Genomic DNA, 21601 nt, shown 5'->3' with positions numbered 1-21601 from the left:
GCAGAGTGCAATATCCTCACATTACCTCCACATTTTTATTACTGGTGTTCTGCAAGCCTGTAGAATCATAATATATCACTAGCATGTTTTTGTGTGTCAGACTTAATTAGTCTGGAGTGAAAAACGCTTCAGCCAGCAGACACCCAGGGACTGTACCATAACTTTACACCAAATATGTAAATTCTGCCTGGAAAAGCATGTTTGAAAAATCAGATCCTTTTCCCAGGGTCTGGCATATTGTCTGTTATTAACAGGTTACAACATTCCATTCTTCAATTCCAGAAGATAGATTTGGATGCACTGGTAGATCTCATGCAATTTGCATTAGATTGCTCCCCCTGCCATCTAAATTAAGTTGTTGAAATGAAGAAAGCATGATAGGGAAGGGGAATCGGGAGCAGATTTGTGTGGGAAAGGATTAGGAGATCTCTTTTTGTTCATGGGCTAAGCATGTGTTTAAAGGCTTGTTGTTTCTAGTTCAGTCGCATTCCATCAGACTGAAAGGCGATTCCATCCTGTGTCGATTGGTTTTCCACTGTCTTCTCCTTTTATTATTTCAATTTTTTCCTCCTGAAAAACAAAAGTTATATCATTTTTTCTAATGTTTTCCTTTCTGAAAGAAAAGCAAAGTGGCTCTCTGCCTGCCCAGCACCCATTCACCAACCCAGTCCCCCCTTTGCCTGTTCCTCCTTCTCATGCTGAATCGTACTGGATTCTCCCCCCCCCCAGCTGTGGGAGAAAGCAAGAGAAGCAGAGAAATCATCTGGTCAATTTCACATTAGCAAAGCAAAGAGCAGACTGGTCAGTTTCACCTATGCTATGCTAGCTCCTTATGTGCTGCTTGCCTGCTGCTCTCAGAGGCCATCCCAGTAGTTTGGAAGGGGCTGCTGCTGATTTGCCAAGAGATCTGCGGTGCTGAGAGAGCCAAGACTGTGAACTGAGAAGAACCACTTGCCTGCCTACCTAATGTTTGTTTCCCACCGGCTGCGGGCTTCAGGAGTTACTTTTTCTGTGCTTGTGTGTGTGATGCTGTCGCCACTGTTGTCAAGTGTGTAAAATAAAAACTGCAGTGTTGCTGCAGGAAATACCTTAAACATTTCCTCCCCTGGCATTGCCAATATCATATTTGACAAGGAATAATCTGTGTCCATAAAAGTCACACACAAAATCAGTCTGCATGTTTGTTTGTTTATTTATTGCATTTATATACCACCTCATAGCTGAAGCTCTCTGGGCAGTTTACAACAATTTAAAACATTAAAAACAAGTATACAATTTTAAAACCATACCAAATTAAAACCCATTAAAAACCGATAGGCAAGTTAAAAACGTACTATTCAAATGGTGTTAAAAATGCCTGGGAGAAAAGGAAAGTCTTGACCTGGCACCCAAAAGATGATTGGCACCAGGCACACTTCATCAGGAAGATCATTCCATAATTTGGGGCCACGACTGAGAAGGCCCTCTCCCTTGTTGCCATCCTCCGAGCTTTCCTTGGAGTAGGCACCCAGAGGAGGACCTTCAATGTTGAGCATAGTGTACAGGTGGGTTCATGTTAACATGTTAACAAATGTGTGAACTACAGGAAAAAATGCAATGCCAAATTCAAAAGTGAAATTCTTGCCCATCCCTAGGCACCATGCTCCTTAATTCTAGTTGTAAAAAAGCCACCCATCCTGTACCAACACCCTGCAACTGTTTCTTGTTGGTTCTGGTAAAAAACCCAAAGCAGATCCATCAGTCCTGAAGTCTGCTCATCCATGTTCTCATCACCTGGGAGACCCACACAGCTTTTCCTATTAATAATTATATTAAACTGCTAAACTGAAACTGGTAAATTTAACCATATACAAATTTAATCATATACAGAAATAGTTTGAAATATGAAGATGACATCTTAGAAAATACAGTAAAGAAAAAGTCCACCCCACTCCAATAAACAGTGAATTAAGGTTTCCATTTACGACACTGTGTAAAGAAATTTCCCATAATATGGAAATAAAAAGAGCAACAGTTCTGCAACCAAATCATTAACCAAAAGAAATGTATTACTGCAAAAATGGAGAAACAACTAGAAAGTAGCAAATAATATTTTTAAGTGCAAAATGCCAGAAAATGAGAAATCAGGAGAGGATCATAAGGTTCTCTCACATGAAACCTCTCTGCTCTTGAATGTTTCTAGAGCCTGCTACCTTTTCTTATATGTTCCTTATGTGCTAAAATTTCAGAGCATGGAAAAGTTACTTTTTTGAACTACACCTCCCATCAGCCCAATCCAGTGGCCATGCTGGCTGGGGCTGACGGGAGTTGTAGTTTAGAAAAGTAAATTTTCCAAGCTCTGTGCTAAATTGAGCGTTTCTGTCATGCATGTTTGAGTATCTGAGGTTTCTTGGCTTTCCACACATTCGGGTCTAAATGTTTAGTTCCTAAAGTGACCTGTGATAGGCTGATTTATAGTAGCTTTGAGATATATCCCGTAATTTACATTTACAAAATTCAGCAAACTAATAAAATGTAAGGGTGATGTGCCCAGCCACCTCAACTCAAAAACAGATGCCATTATTTATTTATTTAAATTCCTACCCACCCAAGGCAACAAGTAACAAAACAATGCAGTTAAAAATAAATCCAAAACATACTTAAAACATTTAAAAACAATTAAGAACATCTAAAAATAACCACAAGCCTTCACAACTGATAATGTCAAGGTTACTTGGAATAGTATCTTTCAGCCATCAAATGCCTGGGTGACCAGGAACATTTTAAAATTCCTCCTGAATGTTAATTATGAGGTACACAGATGCACTTTGCCAGGGCAGGGCATTCCACAAACGGAACCATCTCTGAGAAGGCCCTGTCATGGGTCAGTGCCCATCAGGCAGTACCTCACTTATGTCATTACATTGTCCCCCTATTTTCCACGCTGACCCTTAAAACAACACCAAGAAAGCAAAACAGAACAGCAGTGCAATCTCCACAAGTGTGGATCTCCTCGGGGCCACTCTTCCATCTTTTCAAAGAGGTGTCGCTTGGATGTTTGCAGTAACATATCAGGAAGTGGAGTATCTCCATGCATCTATATCTTAAATATACCTTTACTATTGTATTTCTAGGTAACTATTATTTTTAATGACTAAAAATGACTCCTTGCGCACTTCTGCTTGATTGCAATGTGTCCTTCAGCTGAGGTGAAGGGGAGGCATATAATGGCCAGAGATCCCATTGTGTGCCTTCCTCTTGCCCAGATGATTGGCACTGGCAATCAAGCTTCCCTCAGCTCCCCCCAAACACCTGTTTGGCAGGCTGAGGGGAACACAGTAAATTCAGCAGCAGGGGGGCAAGGAGCCCACTTATCTCTGATTTAGAGAATATGAGAAGAAAAGTCCAGTGCTGCAGCAAGTAGTAGCCACTGGTAAGTCTAGGTCCTTTAAGGACATCAGCTTCCTAGCTTTCAAATAGTTCAAATAATGTGTATGCTAAAAGTGTCTCAGGGAGTCAAAAGGGCCTAATACTATATTCAGGTCTTATGTTTGGTACCACCAATTTACAGAAACAGCTGAGGAGAAAAGTGAAGAGAAATGAGCATGTCACTTAATTGCAAAGGAATGGGTCAATCCTATCAGTGGGAAGCACTCTGACGTCAGAGTTCTTTTTCAGATAACATTTGAACATGTTATTAGTGTCCAAAAGCTGACTTTGGAAACCACATAACCTCCCCAAAAACCTACATGCATCCCTCTTTTTTTCCGGCCTATGTTGAGGTCTCAGGTCACTCCCAAAATATTGCTATTACAAAACAAAAGGGATCCCATGTCACTCAGCTGCCCTTTATAAACTGCTGCAAAAATTGTAGGAAGCATATCTGAGGATTCATGCTCCAAAGGAAAGGGAGACACCGAGAAAGGGAGGAACAGAGAAAGGATCACGTTTCAAGTCCTGCTGTAGCCACTAAGAAAGGAGGAGCATGTTCCAGGCTACTCATTGTAGCTTCCTGAAGTTCATACTGCTTGCAATGTGTGGTTGGGAGGCAGTGACTGCTTTCTCCAATGCCTCGCCACTGCTCAACCCAAACTGGGGAAACACAGACAGCCTGTTGCACCTGTACACATCAACAGCAAGAAAGAGTTTCCACCTGCAAATTAACTCCAATGGCCATGTGGATGGAAGTCCTTACCAAACCATTTACAGTAAGTACCATGGAAGGGGGGGGATTTCTCTCAGTCTCTCATTTTTCCAATCAAAAATTCAGTTTACCACATTTCTGCATCATTTGCTTTTAAAAAGAAAAAGTCCTCTCAGAAAATTGTCAGAATTTTAGTGCACATTTTTCCTAATGCACACATTCTTATATGCAATTTCCCCTAATATACACATTTTTGCAGGCAGTTTTCCCTAATATAAATCATTCTGGGAAGTTATTTTCACTAAAATATGCATTTTTCTGCACCTTTTCATCTAACACCCACTTTTTGACACATTATTTGGTTGGAGAACTTTATTGCAAAATTTGGAGAAGTGTAAAGTTTAAAGGATAGCCGCACTTTAGTTTGCATAATGTTGGTGAAGTGAGAATTATTTAGATCTGCAATAAAAAGTGACCAAAACAAATTTCTCCCCCATCCATACTTCAAAGTATACTTCTCAGAATACCAGATGCTAGGAACAAACAAGGGAAAGCTGTTGCCTTCATTTGCCACTTACGGTCTAGAAGTATTATTATAACAACTGCATTATCCAGTCCACTAGTATACAAAATATGTAAACAGGGAAATATGGATGAAATTCAGTATCTTCCCTAAATACTTTTGCTAAGGCTTGCTCTCTATTCCTAATTTTATGGTTGTTTAATATTTCAAAATGCCTGTCTATCTGTAAAAAAAAGTGGCAAACTTGTTATGAACAGAGCATAGCCATGGTTTGTTTGTTTGAAGAAATTGAACCCTAATTAAGAACATGATTTAGTCAAAAATAAACACTTAAAAAAACCCATTAACTGGAACTTTTATATGGCTGTATCATGACTTAAATTTCACATACATGCCATTCAGATTTATTCATTCCTTTCACTGAATGAATTGTTTTTCTTGGTGCAGGGAAATTTGAGCACAGCTTTACATAAACGGATGCAATCCTCACATTTCCCAAATTTTAGAGAAAAAGTATATATCTATGAATGTATATCTATATCTATGAATATAGATTCATAAATTAGAATCTATAAGTCATAAATGACAATCATGAATTGGAGCAGTGGAATCTGCTCTGGGTTTTAGGATGAACTTTCAAGGAGCTGTCAGCTCCTTGGATGTCTGGACTAAAACCCAGAGCGGATTCCACTGCCCCACTGACATGGAGGCACCACCCGCCACTGTATGAATTTATATGGCATAAAGTGAACATGTGTGTACTCAAACAGTGCAAAAAGGAAAGGGGGTATAAAACCCAAATGACCATTAACGTTCTGAAGTTGTTTATTCTATTTTGTCTTCTTTAAAAATGCCCAACGCGTTTCGGCTCTATTATATATCAGCCTTCGTCAGGGGCTACAATACAAACATATATACATTTACATCATTAATACTTCATTTGTATTACTTTTGAAATTCTAAATACAATAGGAAAACACACATTTAAATTTTTTTTTACTTACATTCTTTGTCTATTTGTTTCTCTAAATTGTTTATAGCATTCTCTTTATCTTCTTTCTGTGTATTTGTTAAGACTAGATGACGTGCTTTTATATGTAGAGTGGTACTCAGCTGAGATGTGTATTTCATTATCTATTCAGAAATTGCCTGTAAGGGATCCTCTAAAAACTCTGTGTTACTACAATTTTCTTCCTCTTTTGTATGGCTTGATAGTGGTTTTGTGAGGATCCCTTGTAAAAGTTATGAGGATCCATAAGGATCCATGCCTCCAATCTATGCTTTTTCACTATGGCACCACTGGAAAGCGCCGGGTCCATTTTTTTATGGTTCAAGTCAAAGAAGACAGATATGAATTGTGATTTGATGATGGTTTGGAGGAGAGGGAACCTATGAAAAAAGTATGCAGTTTCAGGAGGATCTGTTTTACTGGATTTGTCTTTTTGTACATGTGTGTCTCTGGGCTGGGTTGAGCTAAGCCATTTTTACTTCCTGAGTGAGGCAAAGGATAAGATGTCCCCCTTTTATGAACAAAACCCAACTGACCTGGCAGTTTAATCTTACACTGGCTATGGAACATCTTCCATTGCTCTCATGGGAAGCAGGCTAGCTTAGGGAATGCAGACCAAGACACCCACCTCTTTCCTCCAGGGAAAGGAATGCTTAAGAGAAACAGTTGAGGGGCTGCTACCCCAACTGTCTAGGGCAGTTCCCTCTCCCTTATGGTAGAACTACCCACAGTTCCCCCCTCCTTTTCCTGGTACCCCTTTCTCATTCTCTCTCTCGCATTCCCTCCTTTCTGAGGCACCCCACTTTCTCCCCCCAGTCACTCCATTTTCATCCCAGCAGTCTCCCAGAATGCTCCCTCTTCCATCCTACCTCACTCAGACTCTCCACTTTCCATTCAACTGCACAGGTGCCACTCTGAGCCTTGAAAAGCACATAATGTTGCTCTTCCAATTTTGTTCTTCAACTCTAAGTATTTTTCAAGGGAGGAAAGGGTAACCACCCTCTCCATCTCAAGACAAAGAGGGCAGTGAATGCTGGGGATGTAGAGCCTTCATGGACACCAGGGGCAGCGCTCAAGGGTGTTACTGTGCTGCAGGTGCCATGTTGGAATAAGGGATTCGCTCTGTGTACTGCAACTGTTCTGTTCTGTTTTTAACATGAGGAGTGCATGCATTTAGATGTTCTAGATCAAGGAGAAAGAAGGCATTAAGAATTTAAAGATAATGGAAGGAGTTGTTAAATGTTTAAGGTATGGCTGAATAAGAAGAAATAAAAAAATGTACAGCTCTAATTCAGGATTGATAAATTCTGTAGATCCTTGCATGCACAGAAAGCATAACACTTGGCATAAACACAGCCAAAATTCTGTATCCTCCATTAAAATTTATTCCAACAGGAATGAATTTAAGTAAGGATTTCTGTACAGATTCAAGCATTTACTTAACTCTCCCATGGAAATCAATGGAACTTGAAAGTGGTTTACTATTGTTGTTGTTATATGCCTTCAGGTCGATTAACGACTTATGGCAACCTTCTGAATAAGTGACCTCCAATAGCATCTCTTATAAACTACCCTGTTCAGATCTTGTAAGTTCAGGTCTGTGGCTTCCTTTATGGAATCAATCCATCTCTTGTTTGGCCTTCCTCTTTTTCTACTCCCTTCTGTTTTTCCCCAGCATTATTGTCTTTTCTAGTGAATCATGTCTTCTCATTATGTGTCCAAAGTGTGATAACCTGTTTCATCATTTTAGCTTCTAGTGATAGTTCTGGTTTAATTTGTTCTAACACCCAATGATTTTTCTTTTTCACAGTCTATGGTATCAGCAAAGTTCTCCTCCAACACCACATTTCAAATGAGTTTATTTTTCTCTTATCCGCTTTTTTCACTGTCCAACTTTCACATCCATACATAGAGATCGGGAATACCACGGTCTAAATGATCCTGACTTTAGTGTTCAGTGATACATCTTTGCATTTGAGGACCTTTTCTAGTTCTCTCACAGCTGCCCTCCCCAGTCCTAGCCTTCTTCTGATTTCTTGACTATTGTCTCCATTTTGGTTAATGACTGTGCCAAGGTATAGATAATTCTTGACAAGTTCAATGACCTCGTCAACTTTAAAGTTACATAAATCTTCTGTTGTCATTACTTTAGTCTTCTTGATGTTGAGCTGTAGTCCTGCTTTTGTGCTTTCCTCTTTAACTTTTATCAGCATTCGTCTCAAATCATTATTGGTTTCTGCTAGTAGTATGGTATCGTCTGCACATCTTATATTATTAATATTTCTCCCTCCAATGTTCACACCTCCTTCATCTTGGTCCAATCTCACTTTCTGTATGATATGTTCTGCATACAGATTAAATAAATAGGGTGATAAAATACAACCCTGTCTCACACCCTTTCCGATGGGGAACCAATCGGTTTCTCCATATTCTGTCCTTATAGCCTCTTGTCCAGAGTCTAGGTTGCACATCAGGACAAGCAGATGGGTATATATATAAGTATAAAAACCTTGTACACATTAAGATATACACTTCCATAATTAAAACACACAAATGAACTGCCTTCAAATCGATCCCAACTTATGGCGACACTGTGAATAGGGTTTTCATGGTAAGCAATATTCAGAAGTGGTTTGCTATTACCTTCCTCAGGCTGAGAGGCCCAAGGTCACCCAGTGAGCTTCATGGCTGTGTGGGGGTTCGAACCCTGGTCTCCCAGGTCATACTCCAAACACTTATTTTATATGTTCTTATTGTATTATATTGTGTATTTTATTGTATTCTCTGTGCTCACCGCCCAGAGAGCTATTGCTAGTCGGGCGGTATAAAAGTCTAATAAATAATAATAATAATAATAATACAGCAATTAAAATAAGAAAGGTTGAGAGATAAGGGAATGTCTGTGTAAACAGGTGCATCTTCAAAAGTTGGCACAATGCCAATACGTGTGGGGGCTCTCAGAGCTCAGCCCATTGCCCCCACTGGAAAAGCCCACCTCTGCCTTGCCACAAGCTAAGAATAATCAGGCTGCCGCAACACTAACCAGGTTCCATTTGTTGGTCTTAATGCCCTTACAGAGGGGAAACCGGTCTTTCAGGTAACCTGGTCCAGAGTTGTATAGGGCTTTATATGCATGTAACAAAACCTTAAAATTAGCTCAGTGGCTAATAGAATGCCAGTGCAGATCCCTCAACACTGGCATAATATGTGCCTGGTAAAGGCACCAGTCATCGCATGGGCATGAGCTGCAGCCTCTGGACCAGGCACATAGGAAATCCCACATAGATGACAAGTCGTATGAACTACTATTTGGCACATGAGTCGCCAAATTATTCTTGTCCAGGAAAAGTTATAACTGAAGCTGGTGATTGGCACTGTTTGCTATGGAAGCCACCTGACCCTTAACTGTGAAGCTGAACAATTTTGTCCTCAAAGTGCCTAACAGACTTATCATAGCGAACCTATGACAGTTCCAATGTCCCATTAACTGGGACAGGTGATACCAACTTTTTTACCATATGAAAGAGCTCTGCTGGATGGCTATTGGAGAACATGGTAGAGGCAGCAATATAAATCTTATTGCCTTAATTGCCACATGGTATATGTAGTCAGTGGTGGCTTGTGCCCACTGAATCCGGCAGGGTTGCTAGGAAGTCATGGGGATGTGGCCAATGAGGTAACAGGGGTGTGGCCAGTGCTCTGGTTTCCTTCCCATCCTCCTCCTTTGCAAATATACTGTGGACACTTAAGCACTGTAGTTGTACACATACTCAGCACCCAACTAAACTGAAAAGTGGCTTACTTTGGTTCAGAAGGGGTCCTGGCTGTGATAACTGCTTCCCCACTGGGAGAAAAGTTGTGTGGCCCCACCTATTCTGGTTCTCCCCCTATCCTCCTCCTCTGCAAAGAATCAGTGGACACTTAAACATTGCAGTAGTATAAATACTTAAACCTAGCGTCTCTGCCCACTCCATCCAGTCCTCCCACCCAGATCTTGGTTATGCAAGCCAGGTCGGCTCCCTTGATGAGTCATGGATGACAGTGGTCTATGTATTGGCCTGGCATGGAATGAGAGCACCACTAGGCTAGGGGCCTCCAGTTACCTACAAGGTAGGATCAATAGAGGAGATGGACTGAAGCCATTGTCCTCCTCTATTTTTCTGATCCCTACTTCTCCATGCTTCACTGGAGAAGGAGAAGCACCATCCACCTTGAAGGAGGTGGCAGTGAATCTCCTTCTTAAAAAGACCTCCCTGAACTCAGAAGTGTTAAACAACTATTGCTTGGTGGCAAGTATCCCCTTTTGAGGCAAGGTGCTTGAGAAGGTGGTGGCAGTCCAACTTCAGGCATACTTGGAGGAAACTGATTACTTGAATCCATTCCAATCTGGCTTTAGACCTGGTAAAGAAACTGCCTTGGTCATCCTAGATGATGACAAAATTGGGAGGGACAGCTAATACCCTGAAAGATAGAAACAAAATTGAAATGGATCTTGATAGGCTGGAGCATTGGGCTGAAAACGACAGAATGAAATTTAACAGGGATAAGTGCAAAGTTCTACACGTAAGAAAAAGAAACCAAATGCACAGTTATAAGATGGGGGATACTTGGCTCAGCAGCATGACATGCGAGGATCTTGGGGTAGTAGTTGGCTCATATGCAGCTTGTGATCAACAGTGCGATGTGGCTGCAAAAATGAGAATGCTGGTTTAGGCTGCATTAACAGAAGTATAGTTTTCAAATCATCATCATCAATCTTTATTTACAGTCAACTGACCACAAATATAAAACATAATGCTGGGAGTTATAAAATAAGATTACTTAGTAACACAGGGTACAACGAGCAACAAACTGAATTATATAAACAACTCAAGTTATTTAATTACCATTGACAATCATAGAGGGTCTAGTCCGGATGGCCAAGTTCAAGAATTTTGCCACTTCCTCAGTAATTGCCTTATCTGAATGCTCAAGTAAAACAGTCAAAAGGGACTCAACAGAACGGCCTGGGAAAGACTGCATAATAGGGTATACTAGGTTTTTTCTGGCCCCTTTGTAATAGCTACAATTAAACAGGACGTGTGAAATAGACTCCACTTCGTAATTATCACAGGGGCAACATCTGTTGTTTCTTGGAGTTTTTTTATATCTGTCATCAAAAAGTTTAGAGGGTAGGGGATTAAATCAAGTCAAAGAGAATGCCCTCCTATACTTGGGAATAAATAACCAGCTTAGGTAGGGCATCCCGTCTTTGCGAAGAAAGGCTGATAGACTCAGTGAGAACAAGGACCCTTGGAGCTCTTGTTTATCAATATCCACTAGCCTCTGTTTGACAATCCCTTTGGCACTTTCAAAATCCATAGACAGATCAGAAAGAGAGAGGACTACTGAAGTAACTTTTTTCACCACTGTCTTTGACCAAGATGACCCCGCGGAATCTCTCATTGCCTGAGATGTAAGGGAGCTGTGAGGAAGCACCAGACAGCAGCGAAGCCAGAAATGAATGGCATAAGTCCAGGCTAAGCATTTTAGGGAATTGAGACCAGCCTCTAGGTTAAGGGTGGCTCCAGAGACACATCTTGGGACACCAAAGATGGACCTGAGGAAAAAGGATTGAATTCCTTCAAGTGAACCCTTGAAATATGGAAACCAAATTGGTGCCCCTAAAAGAATCAGAGGGACTATTTCAGTTTTGAACACACGGATGGCCGCTGGCAGAAATTTTCCACCCTTTATAAAAAAGAAGCCAGTCAATGCGCCCATGTTTTTCTCAGCTTTGGCGTTAACAAATTGTTCCTGGGTTCTCCAGCTTGCTGCTTCATGGAACCAAATGTCCAGGTATTTATAGGAATCAGAATGTTCAATTCTATCATTTCCCAAAGACCAAGAATACCTGAGCTTTCTCTTAGAGAATACCAGTACTTTGGATTTAGAGTAATTAATTGTGAGAAGTTTTTTTTACAATACTCCACAAAGCCACTCAGTAGTCTCTTGAGGCCCAGCCGAGTTTGAGAAATGAAAACCGCATCATCCGCATAGAGCAGAGTAGATACCTTTGTATACCCGATCTTGGGTGGATGAGATTGTATCGTCTCCAACACAGATGGAAGATCAGCCAAATATAGATTGAATAGAGTGGGAGCAAGGACACACCCACATGAGGAGATAATCTCTTTAGAAAAGTGACCTCGATTGCTACAGTGTACCTGAGCAGACGTGTTGTAATACAATGCGCAGATCAGGAACAGTAGCCTTTTCTCAATAGAGTGCTGTTCTAATTTGCTCCACAGGCGGTCACGAGAGATAGAATCAAACACAGATTTTAGATCTATAAAGGCTGCAAAGAGTTTACCTCCTCTTGGGTTAGAATATTTATGCACTAAATGAGCCAGTACCAAACGGTGATCAAGGGTAGAGCAACCAACTTTAAAACCTATCTGCTCTTCCCCAGGATGTTATTATCATTGATCCATGTTTTCAGTTTCAGACCTAAAAAACTAGTGTATACCTTCCCTATTATAGATAGCAAACTGATAGGTCGATAGTTGCTTGGATAGTCTCTGGGGCCTTTCTTATAGATTGGGACAATGAAAGTTTTTAGCCAGGCTGCAGGAATTATACCAGATTTGTTTATTAAAGTGAAAAGGGAGGCCAGCAGTGAGGCCCACCAACTGATATTAGCTTTCAATAGCTCCAGAGAGATACCATCTGGTCCACGGGCCTTGCCTGAGTTTCCAAATCATGTGAAGTATTAATTTCCCTCTATTCAGCAGTGGTTAGGCCTCATCTAGAGTACTGCATCCAATTCTGGTCTCTGCACTTCAAGAAGGATGCAGACAAACTGGAACAGGTTCAGAGGAGGGCAACAAGGATGAGCAGGGGACTGGAAACAAAGCACTATGAGAAGAGACTGAAATAACTGGGCATGTTTAGCCTGGAGAAGAGAAGACTGAGGGGAGATATGATAGCACTCTTCAAGTACTTGAAAGATTGTCACACAGAGGGGGGACAGGCTTTTTTCTTGATAATTCCAGAGTGCAGGACATGGAAATGAGCTCAAGTTGCAGAAAGCCAGATTTGGACTGAACATCAGGAAAAACTTCCTAACTATTAGAGCATACGACAATGGAACCACTTACCTAAGAAGGTGGTGGGGTCTCCAACACTGGAAGCATTCAAGAGACAGCTGGACAGCCATCTGTCGGGTATGCTTTGATTTGGATTCCTGCATTGAACAGGAGGTTGGGCTTGATGGCCTTATAGGCCCCTTCCAACTCTATGATTCTATTACATTTGTCAGGCGAGATATGGGGGGAGTGCAATTCTGCTTGTTCTCCTTGATCTCTTGGTGGCTTTCAGACCATGGTACCCTTCTGGAGTCTCTCAGGGAGGTGGTGGTTGGGGCACTGTGCTTCACAGGGCCATTTCCAGAAAGTAGTCATGGGATTTTACTGCTTGGCACCATGGGAGTGGTCCTGTGGTGTCCCTGCAGTTTCCATCTTGTTCCCCATGCCTTTAAACATCTCTATGAAGCCACTGGGAACTATCATCGGAACTTTTGGAGTGAAGCATCACCAATATGCAGATGACACCCATCTCACTGAATTGTGAGAGGTGGATTAAGTGTTAGATTGGTGCTTGGAGGCAGTGATGGACTGGATGTGGGCCAAAAAATTGAAGCTGAGTCCTGAAAAGGCAGAGATGTGTCCTGAGTTCTCAAGTCTGGAAGGCCTGTCCTGGATATGGTTGCATTCCTCTGCTAGCATCAGGCCCATAACCTGGAGGTACTCCTGGAGCCAACCTTGTCACTGGAGGCTCTGGTGTCCTTGGTGGCTAGGAGTGCCTTTTTTCAGCTCCAGCTGGTTCGCCAGCTTCAGCCCTTTCAGACAGAGATGATCTGGCCTTTGTACTCCATATTCTGTTAACATCCAGATTGGATTTGCAGTGTGCTGTATGTGAGGCTGCCCTTGAACTTCAACTGGTCCAAAATGCAGCAGCCGGATTACTGGCTGGGGAAGCTTTTAGAACTTATATAACCTCCTTTCTAAAGCAGTTGCATTGGTTGCCAGTTCATTTCGGGGCCCGATTTAAAGTGCTTATACTTGTGTTTAAAACCTTAGGTACAAATATCTGAGAGACCACCTTCTTCCCTACAGACCCTCTTGGGTGTTAAGATTAGCAGAGAGGGCCCTCTTTGTAGTCCCACCACCCTTAGAAGTTCAGGGGATGGTGGCCTGGGAGAGAGAATTCTCTGTGACAGCCCCTTAAGTTGTGGAATTCCCTCCTCATAGAGGTGCATCTTCACCACACAGCTTTTGTTGTATGCTAAAGATGTTTGTCTTTACTCTGGCTTTTGACACTTGAGATATATATTGTTGTGAATGTAATTTGTTTTAAACGGTTCTTAATAATGCATTTAATATGTTGTGACCTGCCCTGGGACCTACTGGTGAAGGACAGGTAATAATTCACTATACCATACCTTCCCCTCTCAGAAATAACTTGTAACAGAAGGCCAATACCGCCCATGCTAACTCCAGCACACGGTGCTTATCCCACACTCACACCACAAATATATGCTTCCCAACAATAGAAATACAATAGTTAACAACCAGGCTGGTATGCCAAGGGCAACATACATAATCGCCTATCTATCCAGGTTATCCAAGATATCCAAGTGTGTACCCAGGACCAGCTCATCTAAACTTCCACCCAAATGGCTGTTCCCCTCTGCGCTCCCCCTCATCAAAAAGCTGAGCTGAAAATATACTCCACAGACTTTGTCATCAGGATTGACTCATTCTTTCCACCAAACCCTCATTGCTCCCTGAAGGGGGTGACACCAAAGGGCGTTGGTTAGAGCATGCCCATTTGTAAATTTTGACTGAGCAAAAGAAATGTTGTATGTGTGTGTGTGTGGGGTTATATAAGAAAACAAGCTTGCAAAGCTTGTAGTTGAGTGTTAAACTGATCAAAAATATCCCAGAGACATTTATAGCCCATTAAGAGGAGAGTATTTAAGGACCAAACTAGATAAGACAACAGAAATTTGTGACTGGATCAGGGTAGGGCACCCTGATTTGAATGGGAAGTGCTGGAGGACAGGGAGTAACCCTCCCCAACAATGCCATTTTATCAGTGAAATTACCCACACATGAACATAGGTTTTCCCTAACAGGGCAAAAAGAGGGGGTGATCTTTATTAGGAAAACAGTGCTAGGGAAAAGCTTTAGAAACCCTAGTCACAAATTCCTTAAATGAATATTAAGGTGCCATCCCTGCTATCTTTTCGGCACCTATTGAAGACCTTCTTTCAACAAGCCTTTTAAGTTAAGATCTTATCCCAGTCTGCTTCTGTGTTGGAATTGCTTTTTAATATGTTTTTTTAAACTTTTTTTTTTAAAAAACACCCAACGTCTTTAACATTTTTTAAAAAAAAGTATTGAAAGTGTTTTTAAAAGATGTTTTTAAAGATGTTTTGTTTTAATGTATTTTAAAGTCTGTTTTTATAATGGTTAAAGTGTTTTTAGCGCTTTTGTTTGCCACCCTGGGCTCCTGCTGGGAGGAAGGGCAGGATATACATCAAATAATAAATACATAAATAAATCCCCATTGTCTCACTTAGGCCCTTGCTCCTCAGCCTCTTGACTGTTGTTCCATTTTGCACTAACTGATTGCAGGGTGAGAAGCGTTGCCTCACACATTGCAGAATTTTGTATATGGCAACACTTCTGACATGGTGACAAGTATTCCGTGTGAAGTGACAATAACATTTGTTTAGAGGTATCAATTGGGTCAGAAGCAGAGCTTGGAAAAGTTACTTTTTTGAACTACAACTCCCATCAGCCCAATCCAGTGGCCATGCTGGCTGGGGCTGATGGGAGTTGTAGTTCAAAAAAGTAACTTTTCCAAGCTCTAGAAGCAATGCCCTGCATGCTGCTTTGCATGGGTATTTCATATCCTGGAGGTGACCTGTGTGAAATGAGAGTGTGCTCAAGGCAGAATTCCATCCAAGTATGGCTATCAGCTGACTGAACTGTAACTTCAACATTCTTCCTTATTTATTTGAATATTTATAGACCATAATTTCATATAAAATATTGCAAGGTGCTATACAACCTGAAAACACAATACTATGATAAAAACAATAAAAACATCAAACACATCCATAGAAGCTGGTTGATAAAGAATCTCAGGTTTGATATTTTATTTATTTCCTCTCAGATGAGAGGCTGCCCTCTGTGGGCCATTTTTGATAGGTAAATGGGGCCCTTATCTGTTCTCTCCAATCTTGGCACTTTAGAGTTCTAGATCTCGCCACCTGACATCATGGGACGTGATGGTAGGCTATGGTTTGCCCAAAAATGGCCTGGCAGGCTTATTTAGGGCCATGGGCAGATTTCCTACTGCTGTTCTATATTCTTCAGACAATGGCCTGGGGCTGGAAGTTTATTTTGGGATATAAACTAGTGGTCAGACTCAATAATAAAATTGGCACCATTTACTATTTCACAATTCAGCACTGCATGTGCTCAGGTATACCATTACATATAAATACTATTGCAATCCAAATCCAAAACAAAATGCATGGCAGAATACATCTATGTTTCTTATTATTTTATTTATTTATTAAATGTATATCCTGCCCTTCCTCCTAGAAAGAACCCAGGACAGCAAACAAAAGAGAAAGCCAGCTATAAAACACCTTAAAACCAATCACCCAATACTATTCTCTGAAACTGACCCTGGAGATAGGATTGGAACTACCATAAAACAGTGCCTCCGATATCCATCTCACCAAGTCACATCAAAAAGATACAGTGGTCAATTGTATACAAAGTTGCAAAGAGATCAAATAAGAACAACAGGGTCACATTGCCCCTGTCCTTCTCCTAATTAAAGTCATCCCTCATGGTGACCAAGGCTCAGTCAGTCCCATAACCAGGCCTGAGTCCAGATTGAAGAGGTCAAGATAATCTGTTTCATCCAAGAGTTACCTGCAATTGCTTCGCTACAACCTTCTCAATTACCTTCCCTTAAAAGGGAGTATTTGTGACTGGGTGTTATTATCACAAACCAATGGGTCTAGGGTGGGACTTTTCTGGAGCAATTGTATCATTGCCTCTTTCAAGGCAGCTGGGACCACTCCCTCCTACAAAGATGCATTGATGACATTCTGGTCTCACTTGGTCATACCCCCCTCTGCAAGCTTTAATAAGCCAAGAAAGGCAAAGGGTGAGAAGACATGTTGCTGGCTGCATCATTGAAGCATGTTGTCCACATCATCAGGCCACATCATTGAAATTGATCCCAAGAAGCTGAAGTAGATGTTGCACTGGACACCTCACTGGTGACTATAGTAAATATGGATGGGATGTCAAGATTGTTAATGGAAGCCAGCAACTTTCTCCTTCAAGTGCCTTGCCAACAATTCACAGTGGGCTTCCAAAGGGTCCAAAATTGCATTTCCTGGAGTAGATGTTAACAGTCCCTGGACAATACGAAAAAGTTCCATTATATGGCTATTTCAGGATGCAATGGAGGAACAGAATTGGACCTTCTTCGCTGCCCTCTCTACCACATAGTAGGCATGGTTATGTTGTTTCACTTGTGCCCAGTCATAGTTTTCCTATTCCTTGTGATTGAAACTGTAGCTAAGCTTTTTGCTATACCTCAATTAAAAATCAGTGGGGTAACCAGATAATACATTGGGGGTGGATCTTGCATATAGCCACCAGTTGGCCTTCCCTGGTTTAAGGCATTAAATTATCCCCTAATGTTCACCAATTTCATTTCCAGGTGCCCTAATGATCAAATCTGAACGTACAGGCTATGTAGTGATAAATGGTGTGAAAAGTGGACGCTTCCTCTGCATGGACATTAATGGGGATATCTTTGGATCGGTGAGTCCTCATATATACACACACAGTGCTGTGAAAAAGTATTTGCCTCCTGTTTGATTTTCTGTGTGGTTGCATATTTTTGACACTGAATGTTATCACATCTTGAACCAAAACCTAATATTAGAGAAAAGGGAATATGAGTAAACAAACAAAATGTTGATACTTATTTCATTTATTTATTAAAGAAAGTTAAGCAACACCCCGTGCCACCATGTGAAAAAGTAATTGCCCCCCTAGTTAACTCAACCCAATGAAAGGGATTATTAGGGCCAGACATCTGAATACCTTGGTAAACAATCGGGCCTGATTTGGGCCAGCCCTGCCCAACATAAATCTGACTAACTTTGGCCCTTGCGATCAGACTGAAGTTGCCAGCACACAGGTTCCAAAGCCACATCACACCACGATCCAAATAAATTCCTGAACACCCCTGGAAAATAGTTGTTGATGCATATCAATCTGGAAAGGGTTACAATGCCATTTCTAAGGTCCTGGGACTCCACGGAACCACAGTCAGAGCCATATTGACCAAATGGAGAAGGTTTGGGACAGTAGTGAGTCTTTCCAGGAGTGGCTGTCCTGCCAAAACCCCTCCAAGAGCAAGGCATAAAATCATCCAGGAAGTCATGAAGGACCCTAGAACAACATCCAGGGATCTGCAGGCCTCTCTTGCCTCAGCTAAGGTCAGTGTTCATGACTCCACCATCAGAAAGACACTGTGCAAACATGGGATTCATGGCACAGTAGCAAGGGGAAAACCATCGCTCACTAAGAAGAACATGAATGCTCATCTAGAGTTTGCCAAAAAGCACCTGGATGATCCTCAAGAGTTCTGGAACAATGTTCTATGGACAGATGAGTCAAAGATGGAACTTTTTGGCTGACATGGGTCCCGTTATGTCTGGCGAAAACCAAATACTACATTCCACATAAAGAACCTCATACCAACAGTCAAGCATGGTGGTGGCAGTGTCATGGTTTGGGGATGCTTTGCTGCATCAGGACCTGGATGACTTGCCATCGTTGAAGGAACCATGAATTCTGCTTTGTCTCAGAGAATTCTACAGGAGAATGTCAGGCCATCCGTCCATCAGCTGAAGCTGAAGCGCAGCTGGGTCAAGCAGCAAGACAATGATCCAAAACACACAAGCAAGTCTACATCAGAATGGTTGAGGAACAAGAAATTTAAAATTTTGGAATGACCTAGTCCAAGTCCAGACCTAAACCACATTGAGATGTTGTGGCAGGACTTGAAAGGAGCAGTTCATGGTCGAAAACCCACAAATGTCTCTGAGTTAAAGTAGTTCTACATGGAGGAGTGGGCCAAGATTCCACCACAGTGCTGTGAGAGACTGATCAAGGAAGCGTTTGGTTGCAGTCATTGCTGCTAAAGGTGGTATAAGCAGGTTTTGAGTCTAAGGGGGGCAATTACTTTTTCACACAGGAGCTTAACTTTCTTTAATAGTGGCTTGTGGCTACTACCTTTCACGAGGCACCACCAGGGACTCCACCAGTCCGGACTGTCCTTTTTATGGTTTCTCTCTCCGCTCTAGCACAGATCTCACTAGATCCCTCTGCTAGGCAGCACCACCAGTCACGTCCTATAACCAATGTTCCCAGAGACTTTGCCTGAGCCTCTCTCTATCTGGTTACTTTTGTGACTCCGTGCTTATGCTGTTCCCAACCCCTTTGTATCTATATAGATAACTCATATAACTCTGGGTTGCGCTGGATACTTGTAATGTTATTATTCTCCTCTTCACCGCTGCCACCATTCGTTACTGTTTCCCTTCAGCCTTGGTAATTACCTTGCCCTCCCTTCTGGTCTGTATATTCCCCAGCCAAGGATCAGGCCTTCGGTAAACCAAAATAGTATTTATTAAATATCAGAAATAACAAGATTACTTTTATAATGGTACATAAGCATATGGTTTCATCTATTTCTGTGATACTTGTCTTATTATTAACTAGAACTATTTAATGAATAAATGAAATATCAAAATTTTGGGTTTGTTCACTCAGGTTCCCTTTTCTCTATCATTAGGTTTTGGGTCAAGATCTGATAACATTCAGTGCCAAAAATATGCAACCACACAGAAAATCAGATAGGGGACAAATATTTTTTCATGCCACTGTACATTTATCTGGCATTTATCTTTTCCCCTTGCAGCAAGGCAAGTCCTGTGACACCTGAAGTGTGATTCTATGCCTTGGAGATACAATAAGCCAGTGCTGTTGCACTTCTGAAGGAGCCATTGTCTCAGTTATGGCTGGTAGTTTTTTTCAGGCCCCTACAGGTCTTTTGAGACACAATGATTCAGGTACACAACTTGCCCCTTCAGTTTGATCCTGCAATACACTGGCTTGACACAACTGTGAGGCTGTTAACAGTAAGAACAATACAGCTGGCCATGCTTGCAATATGTGAACTTTCCTTTCATCCATAAATATCCACACATTTTGCTAGTTACTCAAACAACTGCCAATCTGGACGTACCGTACAGCGATGAAGATGTGTTTGACTGTGTTGATGTGTTTGACTGAAGGAATGTTGCTTTATACCTTCCTTCACTTCAAAAAAGCTTAGGTGGCCATTTATTAAATGGGAACTTAACACAATGCATGTAACCTGGTAAGCTTATTGCACTTCAAAACAGTGAGCAGAATTTCATCACTTTTTTGCTTCCTTGGATTTCTAATTTCCACCCAGCATGATTTATTTTAAGAGTGGTCTTTTCTGTGCAGAACCTGGATTTCTTTTTTTTGTAACAAGTTGCGGAATAACTTGCAGAAAAACTGTTGGGGACTGAAATGTCAGTGAGGACACAGAGTTATTGACTACACTATGGGGAAGGGTTAATAACTCAATTCAAATGCTTTTCCATTGTTTTGGCTGGTATCAGTCATCTCACAAGTTGTCATCTGTCAGCTATTAACACCATTGCATATACTGTCAAATTCTAGTTCCACTGCATATTGTTAAATACCATTGCACATCCATGATAAAATACTAAAATATAAAACAGTGAAATCAAATATGAAGACAAATGGAGATATCAAATATGTGGCCAATATTCAGAGAAGATTCAATATCAAAACTGGTAGCAATTTCGATGAGCATTTTCAGCTTTGTCCTGATTGTATGTGTGTGTTTGTTTCTTCCTTCAGCATTTCTTCAATTATGAAGATTGCACTTTCAAACATTGGACTCTGGAAAATGGCTATGATGTTTACCAGTCTCCCAAGTACCGTTACCTTGTCAGCTTAGGAAAAGCTAAGCAACCTCTATTCCCCAGTATGAATCCACCTCCTTATTCCCAATTCTTGACCAGAAGAAATGAAATTTCGTTAGTTCAATTCAACACACCAAAGCCCCCCAGACGTACTAGAAATGCCAGTGCCGATCCATGTGGAAGTATCATATCAGTTGGCAACATCTCTAAAGACAACGCAAAGTCACAATCATCCACACATCACAGTTTAGCTAATTCAGATGCTGAAGATGGAGACCCAAACAGCGCAACATTCAACAGATGGTTTTCAAGCCCTAGGACCAATATCAAAACATGATACAAATTGCAATAACAACTGTTTTCTGTCCTAACTAGGGCATATTTTTGAACAATTTGAAAGTATTTGAAATTTTTTGTGAGGTTCTGTTACAGTTCATGCTTTCAGTTTAGAGTAAGGTTTAACAAATAATTTTTATTTATTTTTATTGTGGGATGTTAATTGGCACAGGGTTAGACCAGAATGAATCATGAGCACATAAAACCAATTATGTGGGACAATTTGTATACATTTTGTTCCATCCCGGCTTCCTTCTATTTTAAAATTAATTCATGGCAGTTTGGGGAAGATAGTAGGATTCTGTGCACTACTGAGAGTTTTCCCCCTTTACAGTGCTGAGCCATTATATGGCAAAGCTGCTGAAATGTTCTCTTTCTAACCTTTGACCTGGCTTTGGTTTCAATCTAATATAGCACATGTGGAAACCTATAAAAATAAGTAGGATCACACTGATCAGCTGTTTGGGAAAGGAA

General features: G+C 41.2%; 2 protein-coding genes across 2 annotated transcripts in view; one reads left to right on the top strand and one right to left on the bottom strand.

Moving 5' to 3' along the window:
• Positions 1 to 217: 217 nt before the first annotated feature.
• TIGAR (TP53 induced glycolysis regulatory phosphatase) overlaps positions 218 to 21601 on the bottom strand; it is a 101893-nt gene continuing 80509 nt past the window's right edge. Inside the window, exon 7 of the mRNA XM_061582597.1 lies at positions 218 to 570. Coding sequence (XP_061438581.1) covers positions 493 to 570 — 78 coding nt within the window. The 3' untranslated portion in view covers positions 218 to 492. The remainder of the gene's footprint in view (positions 571 to 21601) is intronic.
• FGF23 (fibroblast growth factor 23) lies at positions 3965 to 21128 on the top strand. Its single transcript, XM_061582586.1, has 3 exons — positions 3965 to 4187; positions 17455 to 17558; positions 20727 to 21128. The coding sequence occupies exons 1-3, from the start codon at positions 3965 to 3967 to the stop codon at positions 21126 to 21128; spliced, it is 729 nt and encodes a 242-aa protein (XP_061438570.1).

This window comes from Rhineura floridana, chromosome 8, assembly GCF_030035675.1.
Source record: "Rhineura floridana isolate rRhiFlo1 chromosome 8, rRhiFlo1.hap2, whole genome shotgun sequence".
NCBI classification, from domain to species: Eukaryota; Metazoa; Chordata; class Lepidosauria; order Squamata; family Rhineuridae; genus Rhineura; species Rhineura floridana.
This window is presented reverse-complemented; position numbering and strand designations above follow the sequence as displayed.

What these genes read in the sequence shown, in the direction of transcription:
- FGF23 (XM_061582586.1), top strand. Translation starts at nt 3,965, where the DNA reads ATGTTCCAGGCTACTCATTGTAGCTTCCTGAAGTTCATACTGCTTGCA. An exon ending in TCCTTACCAAACCATTTACA is followed by an intron (nt 4,188 to 17,454) that starts GTAAGTACCATG and finishes TTTCATTTCCAG; the next exon opens with GTGCCCTAATGATCAAATCT. An exon ending in ATGGGGATATCTTTGGATCG is followed by an intron (nt 17,559 to 20,726) that starts GTGAGTCCTCAT and finishes TTCTTCCTTCAG; the next exon opens with CATTTCTTCAATTATGAAGA.